We start from the raw sequence: 19989 nt of genomic DNA on the forward strand, positions 1-19989 counted from the left end.
CAATGTGGAGATATGCTAGTGTTTGCAAAAGAAAACACCAAGTGTACCATCATGATTGAAACACATAGAACTTAAACATAAATGCAAAATGCAAAATACAAACACAAACATAAACATAGAGGAAAGATAACTTTGAAATGAGTAGAGATTGATATGTTTCAGGTGATTTGGCCTCTAGGCTGCTTTGTAGGCTTTGCATGAGAGTTCCTAGGTCTACGGGGTCGCGTTTTCTTATTGTGGGAAGGCTTGCCTTGATGTTTAGGTACCCATTGAAATGTAGGTCGCTTAACCTTAGGAGTGGGTTTGGTGGGGTGGTGTTTTGTGGGCTAAGTGGGGTGTGACACATCACAACCCCCCTCCTTAGCCTTAGGCATGGTCTTCTCTATTGGTGGAGTGGCAGTCTTGGAGGGACCTACACTACCCTTGCTGAAAGTTGTCACAACGCGCACATTTCCTATGGCGAGGTGGATACGTTGCAGGTCGTAATCAACGTAACAATGGGTTTGTTTTTTGAAAGTGCGCCCTTGCAGTGACACCTTACGCGCCTGCCTCCTTCGTGTTGGGCAACACATAGAAGATGATTGGCAGACTTTCAGACTCAATAGAGACAACGACTTTGCACTTCCCTAGGAGTGCATAGGATTTGCTCCCAAATGGGCTAAGTTTAGCGTTAGTTGGCTGCAATTGGGGTTGACCAATGAGGGTCCAATGAGCATGGGTTAGGATATTGAAGTCAACTCCCTCATCAATCAAAGAATCAAAAGAATGTATCTTTTGGGCTGTGGCTGTAATTCGTAAATAAGTTGGAGCAATAGCTTCCTCATCATCCTCTATATCAGTGATGGTTGCAACGCAGACATTGACAGGGGCCTCTATCATAGGGGGCTCATGTAAAGGATGTGTGGGAGGGTAGTACTTCTTCATGCGACTGCCATTGAAAAAGCCTATGCCCTCACCTTCCAGTGTTTCAAGTTCGGCATTTTCCATCCTACTGATGGCACGCACTCTAAAAGGTCCTAACCCTCGGAAATTCATTTTCTGCTTATGGCCCTTCATAGAGTACAACAACACAAGGTCGCCCTTGTCAAAATCACGTTGTTTGACATGCTTGTCAAACCACATCTTTCTTCATGCCTTTTCACAAATTAGAGTGTGGGTGGCGATGAGTCTAGTTTCAAGGAGGTGTTCCAACTCGATAAGACGGTTAGTCCAAGCCTCTTTCCCTTCCCAATGCTCCTGCATCGCTATCCTCAAGCTAGGGATAAAAAATTCTAAAGGCAGGATAGCCTCGATTCCGTATGTCAGCCTGAAGGGTGTTTGTCCCACAGCCGTTTTATAGGCTGTTCGATAGGCCCATAAAGCTACCATGAGCTTGTTATCCCAATCGCTCCGAGAAGTGGAAACCACCTTTGTGAGCACGTTGACTAGGATCTCATTCATTGATTCTGCCTAGCCATTGGCTTGGGGATAGTACGATGAAGACTTTCTATGGATGATCAAGAAGGTTGAGAGCAGGTGGGCAATCACCTCATTGATGAAGTGGGTGCCATGGTCACTCACTATCTCAATAGGGCAACCAAATCTCGAGATGACCTGCTCCCATAAGAACTTCGTTGTGGTCCTTGCATCGTTCTTCCTTGTGGCTCTTGCTTCAGCCCATTTCGTCAAACAGTCAATTGCTACGATGATATATCAAGCCTATAAATACTAGACCACAGGACTAATGGGTATGATGAAGTCAATGCCCCATTTCTCAAAAGGTTGTCGTGCTATTACAAGGGTCAATTCAATTTTTTCCTTCCACGCGGGAACCTTGGTCCTTTGGCACTCATCACAGTGCTTGACAAATCAAGCTGCATCATGCAATAGCATGGGCCACCACAGTTGAGACTGCAGCACCTTGCGGGTTGTCGTGTCTCATTAAAATGCCCCTTGGCAATTCCGGCATGTGCCTCTCTCAACGTGTCGTGCATCTCATGTTCGCACACACACCTACGTAGCAACCCGTCTTGCCCTAACCTATAGAGTTGGCCAGCAATCAACTGATAGGGTTGGATCTTCACAATAAGCCTCCTAAGCTTGGCCTTCTTGATAGGTCTCTCGAGTAGACCATGGACGACATTGTCAACCCAGTATGGCATTAAATCAGCCTTGAATAATTCATTGTCACTGGACAGGCCAAAAGAGATGCGCATCTGGAAGGTTGTCTGTTATGCCTTGTCCGACGGCTTCACCTGTGGGTATGCGGGACATGTGATCTGCCATGTAATGTTGTTTCCCTTTGCGTATAACCATAGAGAAGTCAAGCTCTAGAAGAAGCAATAACCATCGTGCAATGCATCATGTAGCGCGAGGCTTGTTCACTAGATAGAGCAATGCTTGATGGTCAACAAGAAAGGTGAAGGGTATGGCCAAAAGATAATGTCTAAATTTCTTAATGGCAAAGTCCATGGCCAGCCCCTCCCTTTCCATAGTGGAATAGTTCATCTTCGTGTCAGTGAGCTGCCTGCTAGCAAAGCTCACTGGGTAATCAAGGTTTTGTTCGCCAGGTTGGCACAGAACAACTCCAATGGCAAACTTAGATGCATCTATATGCACATGGAACATTCTTGTCCAATATGGGGCTCGTAAGATGGGTGCGGTGGTAAGAGCCTTTTTCAATTCTTCGTAAGCACGTTGGCATTCCTCGGTCCACTCAAATACAATTAGCAGCTTGTACAATGGTCTTGCGATTAGTGCATGATTCAATACAAAGCGCCGATAGTATCATGTGTGACCTAAGAAGCACTAAACACCCTTATAATTGTTGGGTGGTGGCAAGTCGACAATAACCCTGATCTTCGAGAAATCAGTGACGATGCCGTTCTTCGACACGACATGCCCTAGGATGCATCCATGTTTCACCCAAAATTGGCACTTCAGGGGGTTCAATAAGAGATTATAAAGTCTACACCGCTCAAAGACTGCCCGTAGTTTCTCTAAGTGTTCCACCCAGCTAGAGTGTATGCATAGATCATCCACAAATATCTCTAGCTCACGTCTGAGCATGTCTTTGAAGATCGTGCACATCAGGCATTGGAAGGTTGCAAGTGCATTTATTAGCCCAAAGGGCATAATGATGTAGGTGAATACCCCCCACTCTTGAGCGAAGGCAGTCTTGTGCCTGTCGTCGGGGTGTACTCGCACTTGATTGTAGCTCGAGAAGCCGTCCAGAAAATTGGATGCTTCTTTTCCTGCCACCCTCTCAAGCATGTGCTCAGTGTATGGCAATGGGTAGTTATCTCTCTTCATAGCGGCATTAACTTTCTTGTAGTTAACGCACACTCGGATCTTTCCATTTTTCTTCATAGCGATCACTATTGGTAATACCCAATCTGTGTGCTCTATTTCGTAGATGAATCCTTCTCTCATGAGTTTATCAATCTCCTCTTTTACTACATGGGCATGCTTTGGATTCATGGGGTAAGGGCATTGTTTTATAGGGACATCGTCAAGGACCATAGGGATGTTGTGGGTCACAACCCTAGGGTCGACTCCCTTAAGTTCATCCAGAGACTAGGCAAACACGTCCACGTACTCCCGTAGGAGAGCAACAAGGCTAGCCTCCTTATCCTTGGTCAAGTCATTTGCTATGAATACACGTCGAGGCTTCTCACATTCCCCTGCCAGGTTGACTTCCTTGACCTTGGTGGGTCCTTCAATAGGCTCGTTGGTCTAGCCCTACCTCTTTTCTTCTAGCAAGACCACCACTCTGTCACCCTTCTTGAACTTAGTGTAGCGTTTGGGTAGGTCTTGTAGTTTCTTCTGCCGTTCTGCGTCTAACTCTTTTGTTCGTTTCTTTCTTTCCTCCTTTTAGACGATTGCGCCTTAGGTGGACTAGCAAGTGCCCCTTGGTGCGTTTGGTTTTGGATGGCATGGGTATTTCAAGGTCGCTCGCCGTACTGACTTTAGAATCCGAGTTGAACTCACGGCCCTCACTAGAGGAAGGAGTCTCCCCGGGTGGTCATAGTTCAGTAGGTACGTCTGTCCTAAACACAGGTACCACTAGTGGTTGGGCAATTCCAGCCTGCTCATAATCCACTGCCCCTATGCATTCCAACCAAGAGCGATCGCAATCCAATCTCATAACTCGTCTCTTGATCTCATATGCATTCCTTTCTCGGGTGGAGTCTGCTCTTATCTGCTCTATCACCCTTCCATCAATATCGTCCTCCACGGTATCCATTTCCTCCTCACTCTTCTTACTGATGGAGGAACAATCCTCATATTCATTGTCAAAACCATCACTCCTTGACTGCTCGTCGTCTCCTGGGTCCTCCATTCTAGCATCTTTCTCGTCAGTGACTAGAGCCCAATTGTATAGCAAGTTCAGGTCGTGAACTTTGGTACACTTCCACTTGTGCTCACCCAAGAGATCTTTGAGGGGCAAGAGATTAGAGGAAGGATTGCCCTCCAATCTGCCTGTCAAATTCTCTAGGGTTTCCTGGAGTTCTAGCTTATTATTTGGGACATGGAAAGTGACAGGCTTGGGCCAACCACATGCACTCCTTACCATCATGCAGAGTGGTATTGAGTGTTCCTTGTCTAGTGTGCGCATGGCTTGTGTAGCTTGCATATACTCCTCCTCATCATCTGAGAATGGGAGATCGATGGTTGCAAGGACATGCATCCAATCTCACTCATCCTTAAGGCAGGGGATATACTTGGTCAATGGCCCATACGACGTGGTTGGTTGCGTGTCACCCCTCAATATGACTGAGATGGCATCTAGATCAATAGGTGTTGTCTTCCAAGTATCCATCTCCACCCTTGCTGCTTCCTTCTGATTCCCTAAGAAGATTAGACCATTGCCCTAGTCCTCAATGACTCGTGCATTTCTCATCCAGGGTCGGCCTAGTAGGATGTCGTAGTCCACTCCCTTCATAACAATGAAGTGTACAGAGAACTAGACACCTACAATCTTCACTTGCCAATTCTTTAAAACTTCGAAATGGCCTTACATTCATTCCATTTGCTAGTGTGACATTGAACCTAGCAGTCTCGACGGGAGGGTTTCCCCAGGCCTGCAAGACTATGTGGCTCAAGACACTAACCGCTGCGCTCATGTCTACAATTCCTTTCCGCGTCATGTCTCTCGGGGCCAGGATAGCTAGCACAACATGCATCTCGGTACCCTCCCAAAAAACATTTACATGCAAAGATTTAGGCACTGAGTGCAGCGTCAAGCTTGGTATTTGTGTGACTACATCATGCTCATGCAGGTGAGCAGCAATCTGCCAGTTGGTTCCTCCACCCAGTGCTTCAATTTCAGTCAAAGCGTCGGATGCTATCTAAGCAGGTCTCCTAGGCTCATGGTTACTTAGGTGATTACTAATGTCATGAGGAGGTTACTCGTCATTTGTCTCTCCTCCATTCCCACACCTCTACGCCATTGGCCTTGGGTGTTTTGCTAGCCCGTGGCTCCTAAGCTTCTCTTGGATGGTGATGTCCATGGCATAGGCGCATCTCTTGACCTTGGTGAGACTGGGGTGCTCACACTAGAGAAGTCCTCAATTTTGTCTTCTATGATGGCCTCAGCATCCTTCAGGTTCTCTTGTGCTTCCTTTACACACTCCTTGACCTTTTCAATCGCTTCTAATTGGCGCTTCGAGCGGGGGTACTCCCCTACCTTAGCACTCCCTTTCTCTGCTATTTTCGGAGTGGTGGTTTCAGCCTCAACATCAATTACCTTCTTGCCACTCACTAGCATCGTCTCTCCGTCAATTTTGAGAGTGATCTTAGCGTCGGTTTTCTTCTTTCTCCGCCTATGACTCTTCTTCCCTATTGAGGCAGCATCTAGGTTGCAAGGCCCAAGCAGTGATATGCTGGCCTGCTGCCACGTTTGTGCACGTGTCATGACATGCAGCGACATGTGGGTGTATCCTCGCTGTCAAATGTCTCAACACCAAACAGCCCCAAAGGTACAAATGGTACATTGCCTAAGCTCGAGGACGGCTTTTGTCTAGGGCATTCCCTGAAGAGATGGGTGATACCGCACTCGGCACACTTGAGATCAACTCTCTCCCTATTAGGCTACTCTTTTTCTAGGCATTGTGTCGATATGTGACCAGGGTGACCACAAGTCCAACACATGACTGGGTCTTGGGTTGGCCCTGAAAAAGCTCTGCCTCTTCCCCTTCCTAACGCCATCACCGGCACTAGTCGATAGTCCATAAGGATCAGATTACCCTCTTCATCATATGAGATGTAAGGGTTCACATATGACTCCTCGTCATTGGGCTCTTCCACGTATTGGATGGGAGCATCACTCAATGGATGTGTCACGAAGGGTCCAGGCGGTCTGGGTATGCCCATGGGATTGATCTCTAATCTAGGAACGATCAATTTTGCATCATTAGGTGCTAGAAGGGCCACTGGGACTCCTCTTCCGAAGAAGTTAGACGGCCTATTCCCGTAGTATGGTGAGTTGTACTATTGTGTGTAAGGAAACCTTCTTGGCAATCGACGATGCATTGTGTCATGGCCAAACCTTCCGCAATTTGCACAAGGCCTAGATCTTGGATCCTAGCACTCAGTAGGGATGTGGTTGCCTCCACAGTGCACACATTGGACATGTGGTCTAGTGGGTCTCTTTACCAACTCCTGCAACCGTGCTAGCTCTATCCTGACTTCGGCTAGCTCTTGGTCTTGTGTTGTACTCTTGCCCTTATCATATATGTCAAGGGCTGATCTCTCACTATAGGTTGTGTCTTTTCCTGTGGTTCTTTGGCTAGAGCCATCTCGATTCGAGCTTCTAGCGCTTCTCTCCCTAAGCTAGTTATCTACCCTTATTGCCTCATGAAAACCCTAGCGAGCCCATCTCTCTGCAAGCTCGAGTTGCTTGCCACTGCCTTGTAAAGTTCATCGATGCAGATTCCATTTATAAAAATGGTGGAGACCACTCTCTCGTTTGGTCATTTGCTGGTAGGAATTCTCTTAAACAGGCTACATACATGAGTGACGTAGTCTCTAATGTCCTCTTTGTCCTTCTGATTGACATTCATCAGTCGGACTATGAGGTTGTCTGAATACCCTGTCTTTGAAAGTCTCTTGATGAAGAGAACCTCCAGGCGATTAAAGTTCGTTCGCTCTGTTGCATCTAGGTTGGTGTACCATGTCCTTCCCTTATCACCCAAGCAAAGCCCGAAAGCCTGCGAGCATTAGGCGAGGTCCGTCAGACCATTAGCTTTGCAAACCTGCTCGAACTGCTCCACAAAGCTATAGGGGTTGTTACTGGGCTAGTACTTGTTCAGCTGCTTGGCCACTGCAAGGATCTTGTTGTGGCTCTTCGCCCCCTGCGTGACTCCTAAGCCTGTGAGCAAAGAGGTGGCTAGCACAGTTGCACTTTGTTTTGCAGTTGTGTTGTCTATGAGCCGCTTGGTAACAAGCTCGCTCAGCGTCACGTCTACCTCTAGCTCCCTCTCCCTCTCTGTGTTCATCCCTGTCATGGCCTTATCAGCTAAGGCTAGAATGCGTCATGTCTCGTGCACCTCTAAGTCTTGCCGCTCGTGGTTATATGTCGTGATGCTCTGCAGCACTTTCCTAGTTGCCTTTCTCTCTTCCTCAAGGCTCATAACTACTTCCTCGATCGGTTTGTCATGGATCACGGTCCTTGTTAGCCTGTCGTATTGGTTGACCATATTCTCCAATTCGATTGGGAACTCGCCCAAGTTTAACTGGATCTGCGTCTGCTCCTGACATTTCCGCAGCCTCTCACTCCATAGAATGAGTCATGTCTCGTGCACCTCTAAGTCTTGCCGCACTTCTCATCCTTTACTCGTGATTATATGTCATGATGCTCTGCAGCACTTTCCTATTTGCCTTCCTCTCTTCCTCAAGGCTCGTAACTACTTCCTCGATCGGTTTTTCATGGATCACGGTCCTTGTTAGCCGGTTGTATTGGTTGACCATATTCTGCAATTCGATTGGGAACTCGCCCAAGTCTAGCTGGATCTTTGTTGTCTGCTCCTGACATTTCCGCAGCCTCTCGCTCCACCCGGTTGTCAATCAATCTAATCAGCTTAGTTAGCAACTTGCTCTCAATCTTGTCATCTTCGAACTCTTTGGGGTCTTCAAGGTCCTATTAACGTGGTTCTGTGGCACCCAACTACGTCTCAGGGTCTGCTCCTACTCGTGGGTTCTTTGAATTATTATGATTCTATGCGAGTTCCTTGTTATTGAAAGTAGCTATCAATTTTATTCACACTTGTGCTTAGTGCTTTCCAGTGCACAATGCCAAATCAGGCTTTCTCCCTTTTAGTGCATTTTAAATGATGAAATCAACATGGGGTGCGAATGCAAAATGAACAATGCAGTTTCCGCTTTTCCCCCTTTTGTTTGTAGCCTAATATGGCTCTAAGCACATTTCTTGGATGTCCTCTCGTATTGTCTAGGGTCTATGTTGCACACTCTACACCCCGTCAAGGCTAGATTGGAATCTGAGGGTCAGTTTCAGCTCTAAGTCTTGTATGTTCTATGGCCTGCTACTAGAGGTTGACTCTAGGCTGCCCATGTGTGGTTTCTCCAATTTCTGGCTTCTAAGAGTCGGGTCAGGTACTCAGGGATGTTTAGGGATGTGTTCGGAGTGGCCTTGGCCTGAGAAGGTGGCTCACTTACCAGTTTAAAATGTTCTGCCCTGGTGGTTTGATTCCCAGAATCGGACCGTCCGGTTTTGGGTGGTCTAACTATCCAAGTCGGACTGTCCGATCGGACCGGGTGGTCCGATCCTAGTCTTAGTCGGCTGGAGTTGATCCGACTGTCTGGCAGCGGTCTGATCGGACGAGTGGGTCCGAGTCTAAAAATGGGTCCTACTGCCACATGGCAGGGTCCGACTGGTAGAGTCGTACGGTCTGATCGCGTAGTTGATCCGATCGGATCGGGTGGTCTGAGTCTTAGGTGGTGCGTCCGATCGGACCACAGGTGATCCAACTCGTAGATTCAGACGATCCGACTCCGAGAGTCGGATAGTCCAAGTGTCTGATTCTGGGAATCAAACACCTGTAACCTGGTCCGACCGCATTTGTCGCAGGGTAGTTGCGAGGACGCAAGTGACGAATGCTACACGTGGGGGTCTTGATACAAGCTTCAACTTTCCAGATCAAACAAGCACAACTTAGAGAAGGTCAAGGAATACCTGGAATGGTTGGGTGACAGCAAAACGATCGGATCGAACCCCTTCTGTACCTGCACTCACACTCTCTCTCTCAAGCTCTCTCGCTCTATGTTTGACTGCAAAATGAGGCCTCCCCTGATCTTTTGAGCCTCTTATTTCCCTGCTCAAATCTCCTTCAACCTTATGGTTGCCCCTCTTACACACATCTACTCAAGATTTAGATTGTATGCCCCTTTCTCCCAATTTTCAGCCTTTTTTCATCCTATTTCCTTGGTCCTAATCCTATCCAAGCACAACAAACATCAAAAATAGTGGATGAGGTTGATTTACTACTTGCCTACTCAACAATAAACCAAAATACTTACTTTTTCCGAAGATCAAACCACCTAAATCTCCTATCTATCTCAAGCACCGGTTCGGACTGAAAACCTTACCTCTATGCTCGATTCGAAGTGCGCGGCCCTCAAGGCTTAATTCCTTCGGTCCGACAATAGAACCAAAATGAAGGGAGCTACAAGCTCAACCACCAAGACCTACGGACCGCTTATTGGTCAAGCGTTTCAAGTCGAGCGGCCATGGCTACCTCTCACATAGCCAACACACCCTCCCTACCTATGGGGTGTAGTGAGCTTACCTTGATGCCCGATTGAGTATCCTCCTCTCCCGTGCATGCCAGTAGCTCCACGATCCTTGAGGTAAGCTCAAGCAACCTCAATCCCTCTCCAACAAGCTCCATCCTCCATAGCCGCGCGAGATAAGAGAAGAGTAGAGAAGAGAAGGCTACAACTCTCTTTATGAGTTGTCACGTCAAGGGATGGTTGAGGGCCTTCCACAGCTAAAAGTATCTTGAGAGGTCTATAAAGCATGTCAACTAGGTAAGCAACATCGTATACCCTTTCCTTAGAGGTCAATCACTCATGCTATGGAATCCCTTAGGCTCATTCATGTAGATCTTGGTGGTCCCCATCTACTGCTGGCTTACATGGCACATTGTACTTCTTTTGATAGTGGACGATTTCTCTAGATACATGTGGGTGTATTTCCTCAAGCACAAGTGCAACACCTTTACATATTTCAATACATGGGTGCTACTAGTTCATAACCAGATTGGTCGTCGTGTGGGTACTATGAGGAGCGATTCTAGTGGTGAGTTTACCTCCCACGAGTTTTCTGAGTTTCTACATGAGTAGGGCATTGCACACCAGCTCACCTCTACCAAGTCCTCTGCACAAAATGGAGTCGTAGAGAGTATAGGAATCAAACTATTGTAAACATGGCATGCTCTATATTGTTTACAGCAAAGCTCCCTTAACGACTTTGGGTCGAGGCTGTTAACACTTCAATGTACATCCACAACCAATGCCTAACAACAACAATCCCTAAAAAGACTCCGTACAAGGCATTCTTTGGCTCTCAGACCATTATTTCTCACTTCAGAGTTTTTGATAGTCATGCTTATATAGACACTCCTATAATAACAAGATAGGAAAGCTCGCCCCTCTAGCTAATCTCTTGATTTTTATGGGCTACTCTCTCGATCCCACTATCCACCTACACAAGGATACCTTGAGTCAGCCCGTTTGATGCTCATATCTATCATTTTGTTATAGGAAAATTACTTTGGTTGATTGATACTAGGAAAAATCTTGCTTTCTCAATTAGTTTGCTTAGACAGTATTTTAATGTACCTACAATGTCTCATTGGACTACTTGTCCTCATGTGTTAAGATATTTAAGATCTACTTATAATTTTGGACTAACTTATGGATATGGTTTATGCTTGCAGGGGTACACTGATTCTAAATGGGCAGGAGATCTTGGCACCTAGCATTCTCATGGATGCTATCTCTACACCTTGGGCATGCCACCCATCTCTTGGGCCAGCCATAAGCAAGAGACGGTGGCAACTTCTACGACCGAGGCAAAGTATCGAACCCTCTTCGATATACGGAGACCATCTATTTGAGAAACTTGTTGGTTGTGCTTCAATTCCCTTGTGAGTTGCCTACAATTGTCTACTACAATGACCAAAGTTCCATTGCCCTTACGAGCAATCCTATCATCTTCCCTCAGGCACGATACTGTAATATTTCCATGCAAAAAAAGTTAGTTGGTTAGTTCAAAAGTTAGTCAGTTAATAAGTTAGTAAGATTACTAACTAAAGACTAACTAAGGTAAAAACTAACTAACATTAATAGCTAATAATTTTTATTTAATTAAAAATATGTTACTTTTAAAAAAAACCAAGAGTCATAAATCTGGTATTTTTCTCGGATTGACAAGGACCATAGCCACCCTTCACGGAAGTTATAACGTGAACAAGACTTATGAGCCATCTTAATCACTAGTATTAATATGTATAGTATGGATGGTCCAAAAATATTAGATTTTTGGGCAAAAAACTAGTATATTTTAGATATTATCCTAAAAAAATAGAACTGGATGTCATTTAAAAGAAAAGACAAGTGATGTTTTAGTTAGTTTTGGAGATTTTATAAAAAGGAAAAAAATAAAGAAAAGTAATGGATCGCCGTTTACAGGCAGTAGACAGCACTTCGAGCAGAGAAAAGAAGAATGAGTGAACTGAGAGCTTTCTAACCAAGTATCTTGGGGTTTTGCCCCCTTTTTTGGAACCAATGGAACCATTAGATTTATGGGTTAAGCATCAAATCATTGAGTTTTCCAAGAGCCCCTCTGCTCTTGTTCTCTGTCTCATCCCCTCCTCTCTAATTCATTATAAATTTGAGGCATGGGGAGGCACAAGGGAGCATAAGGAGACCCCGAGAGGCTGCAAGAGAGAGGTAGAGAGAAGGATATCCCTCCAAGAGATTGTGAAAGAGAGAGAGAATAGCTACCCGAGAGGCTATAAGGGAGAGAGTTAGCTCAATTCCCTCTATCTCGATCCTCGACTTGAGAGGCAAAATGAGAAAGCAAGTAAGACAAGCAAAGCCAGCATGCAAGCAAAGGAAAAAAAATAGTACCTTCAGAGATTGCCATGTGCAATGCCATGATTATGGTGGATCCAGAGTCGATATCTCCAAGGGTGACAAAAAAGGGATAAATGCGCACATAAACATGTTTATAAAAGTAGAATGTTGATGTATAGGGTAATACAAAGGGGAATGCAAATATTCATGCTCATGTAGAATGTGATGCAACAGTGTCACTTTGGTAGTATCCTCGTAGGAGAATTGTTCACTTGTCCAAGTGCCCTTTTACAATCATGTCATCTTGACATTGTGGATAAAGTTACAATTGTCCATAATACATAATACATAATAAATAAATATGTGAAAGTGAAAAGCTATAAACATCATTACTGTCACTATCAAGAGAGGAAAATCGCCCCCCTCTCAAACTAAAAGGAGAAGTAAAATGAAAGCAGCCTCTCCTTGTCAATCTGAAGAAGTAGAGGAGAGTGTACCCAAGTTGATCTGTGGTAGAAGATACTATAGAATTGGCTAGTTGATGGCCTTGGGCAAAATATCTGCACAATTATTGCTTAAGGGCACAAACTCTAGGCCAATGGTACCTAGCTCAACCTGCTCTCTAGTAAAATGGTAATGAACTGCCATGTGTTGTAACATGCCCGCCTATCAGCCGTCCAAGCACGTTTTAGCGGTCCATTGAGAAACGAATGTAAGCATTGCCGCCCGTGTTTCGGGGTTTGTCGCCTAGGGTTTCCCGAGTCTGTCTCGCAACGGAACGTTCACGGCCAAACCTACTAGGATCGACCTGAAATCTAGGTTTCTAGGGCCAAGGTCTCATGACAGCATTCTAGCATCAGGTTTTGGACATCCTACTTTTCGCAAAGATACCCAATCTGAAGCAGACTCATACCACACTTGGTTCAAAGAGAATGGGAAACGAGAGGGATGCACACTCAACCTCTTTGCCCTGTAGGGCATAGTCCCATTCCGGTCCCCTAAAACGGCATAAATCGAGTCCTAACTTAATAATACATAAAGTCAAATGATGATAAATCCTTGTGAGAAGCCTCCCAGTTCTTTGGGACCACCCTGCCGTAGGACAGACCCGTCGGGGATTCCGTCCACCTGCTTCCCTTGATAGCTTTAGTTTTCTAATTAGGTCTTACTATATTTATGTGCAACATTTAAAATCAGCTTCATTAATTAAGCCTTTTAGGTAACATGGTTCGTTCATGTAATTTACAGCACAGACACGAAACAAAACAAGCAGTCCTTTTGACAAACAAGTTCCTTAACTTATCTTTGAGTTAATATTTGTCTCCTGCCCATACAGGAGAATTATGTATCACTTTTGTCCAATAGAAGTACTTGGTCTAGATCACATGGCACCAAAATTTCCATCCTTTATGTAGAATAGGATCTTCCAACACCCCAGACGTTGGGCTCATGGGGATCTCCAACTCCATTATGGACAGGCAAGGGGTGTCCAGAGCTCCACTTGACCCACAAGCGGTCTAGGAGTGAGGTGCCATTTCTGTGGTTGGCATTTTCACCACTCGACCTTCAGCCCGTGAATTGAGTAGTGTCCTCTCGGGGTAATCCACGGTGCGATCTTGGAGATGATTCATCCGTGCAAATATCCTTTTTTAATTAACCAATTAAGAATTAAGCATAATCAAGGCAATCAGCCCTAATATCATCTTTCAAGCAAAGATTTATTTATTCCCATGGCAACTTGTCACTACAGACCCTTGCCATGCATTTACCATCAAACACAAGCATTTGGAATAATCATCCAAACCACAATTCAACAATCAGTTGATTATAAAAGCATTTAGCGTGTTGTTCGATCAACCAACAAAAACCAATTGTATTTTTTTTCAAACAACACAAGAATAGACACGATAATAATTCCATTGCATATTTACTCCCCCCCTTGGGATCAAAGAGCAATTCTATGCAAAATTTACTTAATACTTGCATGCACAATTCTTAATGTTATTCTTTTACGATTATGCTATTCATAAACCTTGACCGATTGCTCTATCAACGAATAAACCATACACAACTAAGTGCAAATTAACTTCCCTTGATACATGCACTTTGCAAACTCCATCTTTCAAATATGTGAGAAGAGGCATATCCCTTCCCATGACCTATTCTCGTCCATCTTAGTATGAAGCCTTGTTCTATGAAGGTAGGTAATGGGACTATCCATTCTTATTTTTTCATATTTTGAGATACAATGACTAAATAGGACGAAAACTAATTTGTAGCCATCACTTAATGTTACATCTTTTAAACAAATCATTCCAAAAGCCCTTTTTAAAAGAACAATTTTAAAAAATCCAAAAGTTCATTGCTAATTCAATCTACCTTTATAGGACTCGGTAGGCTTCTAAACAACTGCTGACGAGAACCATTGCTTTGATACCTTGGCCTCTCTTGGTTGATCAATACCTTGGCCTCTCTAGGGTGATCACTTGGGCTCTCTTAGTAAGATAATCAACTCTGCAGTCTTGGTAAGTCATTGGTCAACCGACGTGCACCCTTTGCCCAATGTTTTGGCTACCTTTGGGATGGAACACTGTGGAGTAGAAGAAAACCTATATCTCACGCTTAATTAGTGAATAAAATCTCTTATTTAAAAAAGGAACACAATCCTTGAGAGTTATGTGTCCCACATGCAAAACCCTACATAGAAAGGCCCAAACTTTCTAAAAATATGCATGCAACCCACAACTCTCCCTCAATCTTGGTTTTGCAAGTTTCACAAGCCATAACTCTACTAGTCATACCCCATTCATGAAGGACATTACGATTACAGCTTCTATCAAACACCTACTACCAACTGGTGCCTAATTTTGACCTTCATCACCCATTTGCTACTGTTGCCAAGCCTAGAAGCCCCAAACTTTCTAAAAACATGCATGCAACCCACTACTCTCCCTCAATCTTGGTTTTGCAAGTTTCACAAGCCATAACCCTACTGGCCATATCCCGTTCACGAAGGACATTACGATTACAGCTTCTATCAACCACCTACTACCAACTGGCACCTAATTCCAACCTTCATCACCCATTTGCTATTGTCACCAAGCCTATGGATCTATCGCCTATAGTTGGGTACTATTCTCTCACCTCTATCTTCTATGTTTGCGCCTAATAACTGTTGTGCAAATTTTCTCTTAAGTTCCTATGTTTTTAGTCTTTCTCTCTCCAGCACTACCATCTACATCAAATCCAACATTCATTGGCTACATTTGTTGGTGTTTTACACTCAATTTCTTTGCTATAATTTGAGATCCATTCGAAGTACAACACACTCTACAACTCATAACTTTTGCCTTGATCCCAAAAATACGAGAGTTCGAGGATCAATATTCACCTCATAATGTGTTTGTTGTATGAGCATTGTACATTCATTATTCACTCACAAAATTATTCATGGCGTTCGCTATCTAAGTTATCCAAACCCTAACCCTAACTGTGTGCTAAGTTTATCAGATTGTGCTTTGTCGTACTATTGGTTTCATGTTTTTTGCATTTTCACACTGCATGTCATCAGCTTCTCTAAAATTTGGGCAATGTGGATGTTTACTTTGTCAAGGGAGATAAGGGTCGTAGGCTTTGAAGACAAATAAAATTTGCTACGTTGGTAATCATCTCAGCAATAAGGACCAGTTTGGGGTGCTCACCTGCGAGCCACCAAAGGAAACAATTGGGGAGAAGCCTATCGACCCCCTGCCCACTTTTGTTATCTCATCTCAGGTCACAATGGCTGCTCTTGAACATGAACTCCATCTCACATGTCACTGCAGGGGAGCCAGATTCAAGCATCCCCCTTCTCGTTACAGGTAAACCAACCGTGCCAAGGATTGATCAATCTTAACTGAAATCAGCGTCCAGCAAAACGTTGCAACCAGCTACATTTAAGTGAAAGGTCAGATTCGTCACCTAGTACCCAAGACTTTAATAAACCTCCTATAGCATCTGATAATGATCCATATGCTTCAACTGTAGTGCACGTCCAGCTCTGCCTTGTCAATGGTCACAGTAAGATTACAAGTAGCGTACAAATTGAATGCTCTACACATTTGGAAACCCTCAGGTCAACCAAACAACAATATTAAGTTATGGTTTATTCAACATGTTTACAAATTATCAATTGATGTACTGTAGTCTGATGTCTGTATCGTCACCTCCACCAGGTTTAAATAGTTCCCAGGCTTAACTGGTTCCACAGCTTCATATAGCTTTAGATATCATGTGATTCTTGGTAGATACTTTCCCTGATAGTATATGAAGATATTCTCACTGAAAGACACACATATAGACCAAAACCTCAACAAGTGCTACTAGAGGGGTTCTTAACATCACTTGAAGATTGCAAGGTTTCAAGGCACCTGCTGCAATAGACCAACTACCATCTGATTAAGTTACATGGATTTACCTAAGTGACATAAATCTATCTCCCCTGTAACACAGTACTTAATTTTAGTGGACCTGAAACTTGCATTAGCCATCTTGAATCTTGACAACAGAGAGTGAATATCAGAGAAACCCCCCTCGGAATAATGTGAGCTTCTGTAATGGGCAAGCATCATGCAGAAGTAATCCTATCACTTTCACATTGACGAGACTGAATTACTATTTGTAGTGTACAAATTTGACAGAGGCTACACTGTCCTCCGTATGCCAAGACATGTGCAGACTGTAAAGAAGCAATGAAAAAGCCAATCTGAACAATGCTGGTTAAAATAGATAAGACTAATTTTGAACTCTGCAGACTGTGTAGAAAGTGACTACCCCATGGACCAGAAGATGGATTTGGCATAACCTAGATGAAACTCATCAAAGGAAATAAATCCCTAAAACTCCTGAATAATTGTACCAAATGGTTAAAATAATTAGACTAATTTTGAACTCTGCAGACTGAGTAGAAAGTGACTGCTCCATGGACCAGAGATGGACTTGGCATAACCTAGATGAAATTCATCAAAGGAAATCCCTAAAACTCCTGAATAATTGTCCCAAAAGGCAGACTATTTTCTGTCATAAATATTAGAATCCTGCAGCTATTCCTGCCTGATCTCTAAACTCTTCCAAGAAGGGCACAGGAAATTCTCGCAACCTGGAGGATGGGCCCAAATCACAAAATCAGCTTGTTACAGCTCCATCTAAGTAAGTATATTGACAAAGCATACTGACATCCAAATTGCAGTCCAATTTACTTATTTTTATTCCAGTTCAATATGCGCCATTGCTAAAGCAGTGCTCACAATTCATACAAGCATTCAGCACTCTCCAAGTTTGAAGGCATCCTTTTCAAGAAGTTCTCAGCAATATCCAAGCCCTGGTTGAGATCTTCCATAAACAAGAAACACAGCCATAGAGTCTACACTGCTTAACTTGTTCCAGTTAACCAATCTTTAGGCACAAAAATATGATACAATATAATAATGTTTACCAATAAATTTCCATTCAGAGGTTCAATTACTCGCTAATTTACATTGAAGCACGGAAGAACACCCTGCCATGACTGAGATGTTGGCTGAGCTTCTGGCATGGCTTCCACTATTACTAGTGGATTAACCAAATCAAAATTGAAAGGCTTAAAGCCTAAAACTAGCTGATATACACGTCTTCTATCTAATGTATATTGGGACAGCCCAGCCATTCCTAGCAGGGTTTTAAAATCACTGCCACCTGCTCACTTTTCAGAACCAGGACTGTTGGTCCTTATGGCAGTGCTCCTGATGATCTGCATATACAACAACAAATTCGTTTTGATGTGGGGTACTATTCACTGGATTCGTCGACATGGCAGCTGTAGTACATGACTAAGTGGACACTGGAATTTACCTTTCGTAACATCGAGTTCTCCTGCTGTAGAGTGGAGACTTTCTCCTCCAGCTCCGCATTTCTCTGCTCGAGCTCTTTGGTTCTTGCTTCTAAGTCATTCAGGTAAGCTTTCTTTCGCTCCCTAGCCTGTTGAGCAGATACTCTATTCCTCAGCAACCTAGGAGATACATAGCACAAGAACAAACAACGATCCTTTAGACATACAAACCGCTTTCAAAAATTCCGGTAGCATTACATCGGGTTAGGAAGTGCACATTCAGCACAAGAAGATAACCTTTTCATGCGCTTATGCTCCTTCTCAGCAGGCAAGGCATTCCTTTTACGTCCGCTATGATGATGCTTTGTTGATCCAGTTCCAGAAGTGGAGGCCCTGCCGGCCATTTCAGGAACTTTACGGACATCTGAGTCGCTATCATCCCCTGCAAGCGCACACAGAGAAGAAAACTATGAACACAGGACGGTTCTCTCTCTCTCTCTCTCTCTCTCTCTCTCTCTCTCTCTCTCTCTCTCTCTCTCTCTCTCTCTCTCTCTCTCTCTCTCTCTCTCTCTCTCTCTCTCTCTCTCTCTCTCTCTCTCTCTCTCTCTCTCTCTCTCTCTCTCTGTGTGCGCGCGCGCGCGTGAGAAGCCTTACCATCCTTACTAAGCTCCAAAGACCTGGCAGTTTCGGCAGGAGAGGGCTTTTCTTCACTCATGAGAGGGGAGGACACGCCAGGGCCTGCCACCTGCATTTCCTTCTTTGTGGTCTATGTCCTTTCAAGACCTGTAATCGAGCTCCGGAGGAGCTAAGGGGATTCGATAAGCCGGCGCCTTCGGCACAGACTTCCCTTTATCCATCCATCTTTGAACAAAGAGAACCGATGCACAAGTCGCTCTGTACACAGATCGAAGCTGAGGGAGGAGGAAGGGGACACAGAAGGAGAGTGAGGGGGTGAAGGGAGAGAGAGAGAGAGAGAGAGAGAGAGAGAGAGAGACGCTAAACGGGAGGCACTGACAGTGCAGAATGAGAAAGGGGAATAGGAAGACGCGAAAGGAGAGAAGAAGAAGAAGAAGAAGAAGTAGAAGACGAAGAAGAAGGAGATGGAGGATGCACTGACAAGCTGGGCTGTGACGAGACGCACTGCAGACCGGGATGAAGATGACCGCTCGCCATAGCCAACAAGCTCTCCTGGCATCATACTCCTCCTTCTAATCTTATGATTAAGTCACCTAATCGGATCATTAACAGACCTTTTTGTTGTTCCCGGCGACGTGGCCACTCTATCCACCTTGATCCTGATCCGGCTCTCATTTATCAAAAGCATAAAGCATAGCTTAATCGGGTTTGTGTTTTCGGAAAAAATGTTGCTTTTTGTAAGGGGACGACGTGGAGCACTCCCAGCCAATGGACGTTTTTCATGCCTGTTCCTATGCACTCATCATTTTCGTCGCGGTATGACAATTACATTACAATTTTTATAATGCGCGGTAGAGTTTATATTACCAAAAGTCTGCTGATAGGATTAGCTTTTTGAAGCCGGTTTTGCTCCTTGTTAGGCAAACTGGAAAAATCCCACTGGATTTTCAAACTCTTTGGAAAGAAGCTTGGAATATGCTCCTACACTGAATAAGTCCCGTGGCAAGCTTGGAATATGCTCCTACACTGAATAGTCTTGTGGCATTTTATATGTTGTATTCAGTGACAGTTACCATCGTTATGGACAACCAAGGTTTACAACTATGTCGCACCAGTGGCAATGGGGTGATAAGAGATTCTAAGGACTATAGAGCCTACATGCAAACAAATTTCATTAGCTACTTCTTGTCAATAGACGCCACACTCATCTCTCACAACATTAGTGAGAGTAATAAGGGGTCAAGGAAGCCCCACCCCCCACTCTACATGCACACCTAGGTGGGAGTGGGCTCCTTGCACAAAACCTCCTAAAGCCTACTCTGACCTCAACTCTTATTAGTGTTAGTGTCAAGTGAATCATTGTTTTTTATCCTAAGATAAGACAAACATACTAAACTACCCACAAAACTCAAGAAAGCATCCAAGAGCCA

At 44.3% G+C, this 19989-nt stretch overlaps 1 protein-coding gene across 1 annotated transcript; it reads right to left on the reverse strand.

Moving 5' to 3' along the window:
- Window positions 1–17528: 17528 nt before the first annotated feature.
- On the reverse strand, window positions 17529–19209 carry LOC148016301 (transcription factor HY5-like). The gene is made up of 4 exons (XM_087663940.1): window positions 18578–19209; window positions 18221–18365; window positions 17947–18103; window positions 17529–17845 (listed from the first exon to the last, which is right to left on the reverse strand). Exons 1-4 carry the CDS (start codon window positions 18672–18674, stop codon window positions 17795–17797), a joined length of 450 nt encoding a protein of 149 aa, XP_087520066.1. The 5' UTR covers window positions 18675–19209; the 3' UTR covers window positions 17529–17794.
- Between the last annotated feature and the right edge of the window lie 780 nt (window positions 19210–19989).

The sequence above is a fragment of the Lygodium microphyllum genome, chromosome 23, assembly GCF_053477565.2.
Source record: "Lygodium microphyllum isolate KBCC chromosome 23, Lygodium_microphyllum_v1.1.10, whole genome shotgun sequence".
In the NCBI taxonomy this organism is placed as follows: domain Eukaryota; kingdom Viridiplantae; phylum Streptophyta; class Polypodiopsida; order Schizaeales; family Lygodiaceae; genus Lygodium; species Lygodium microphyllum.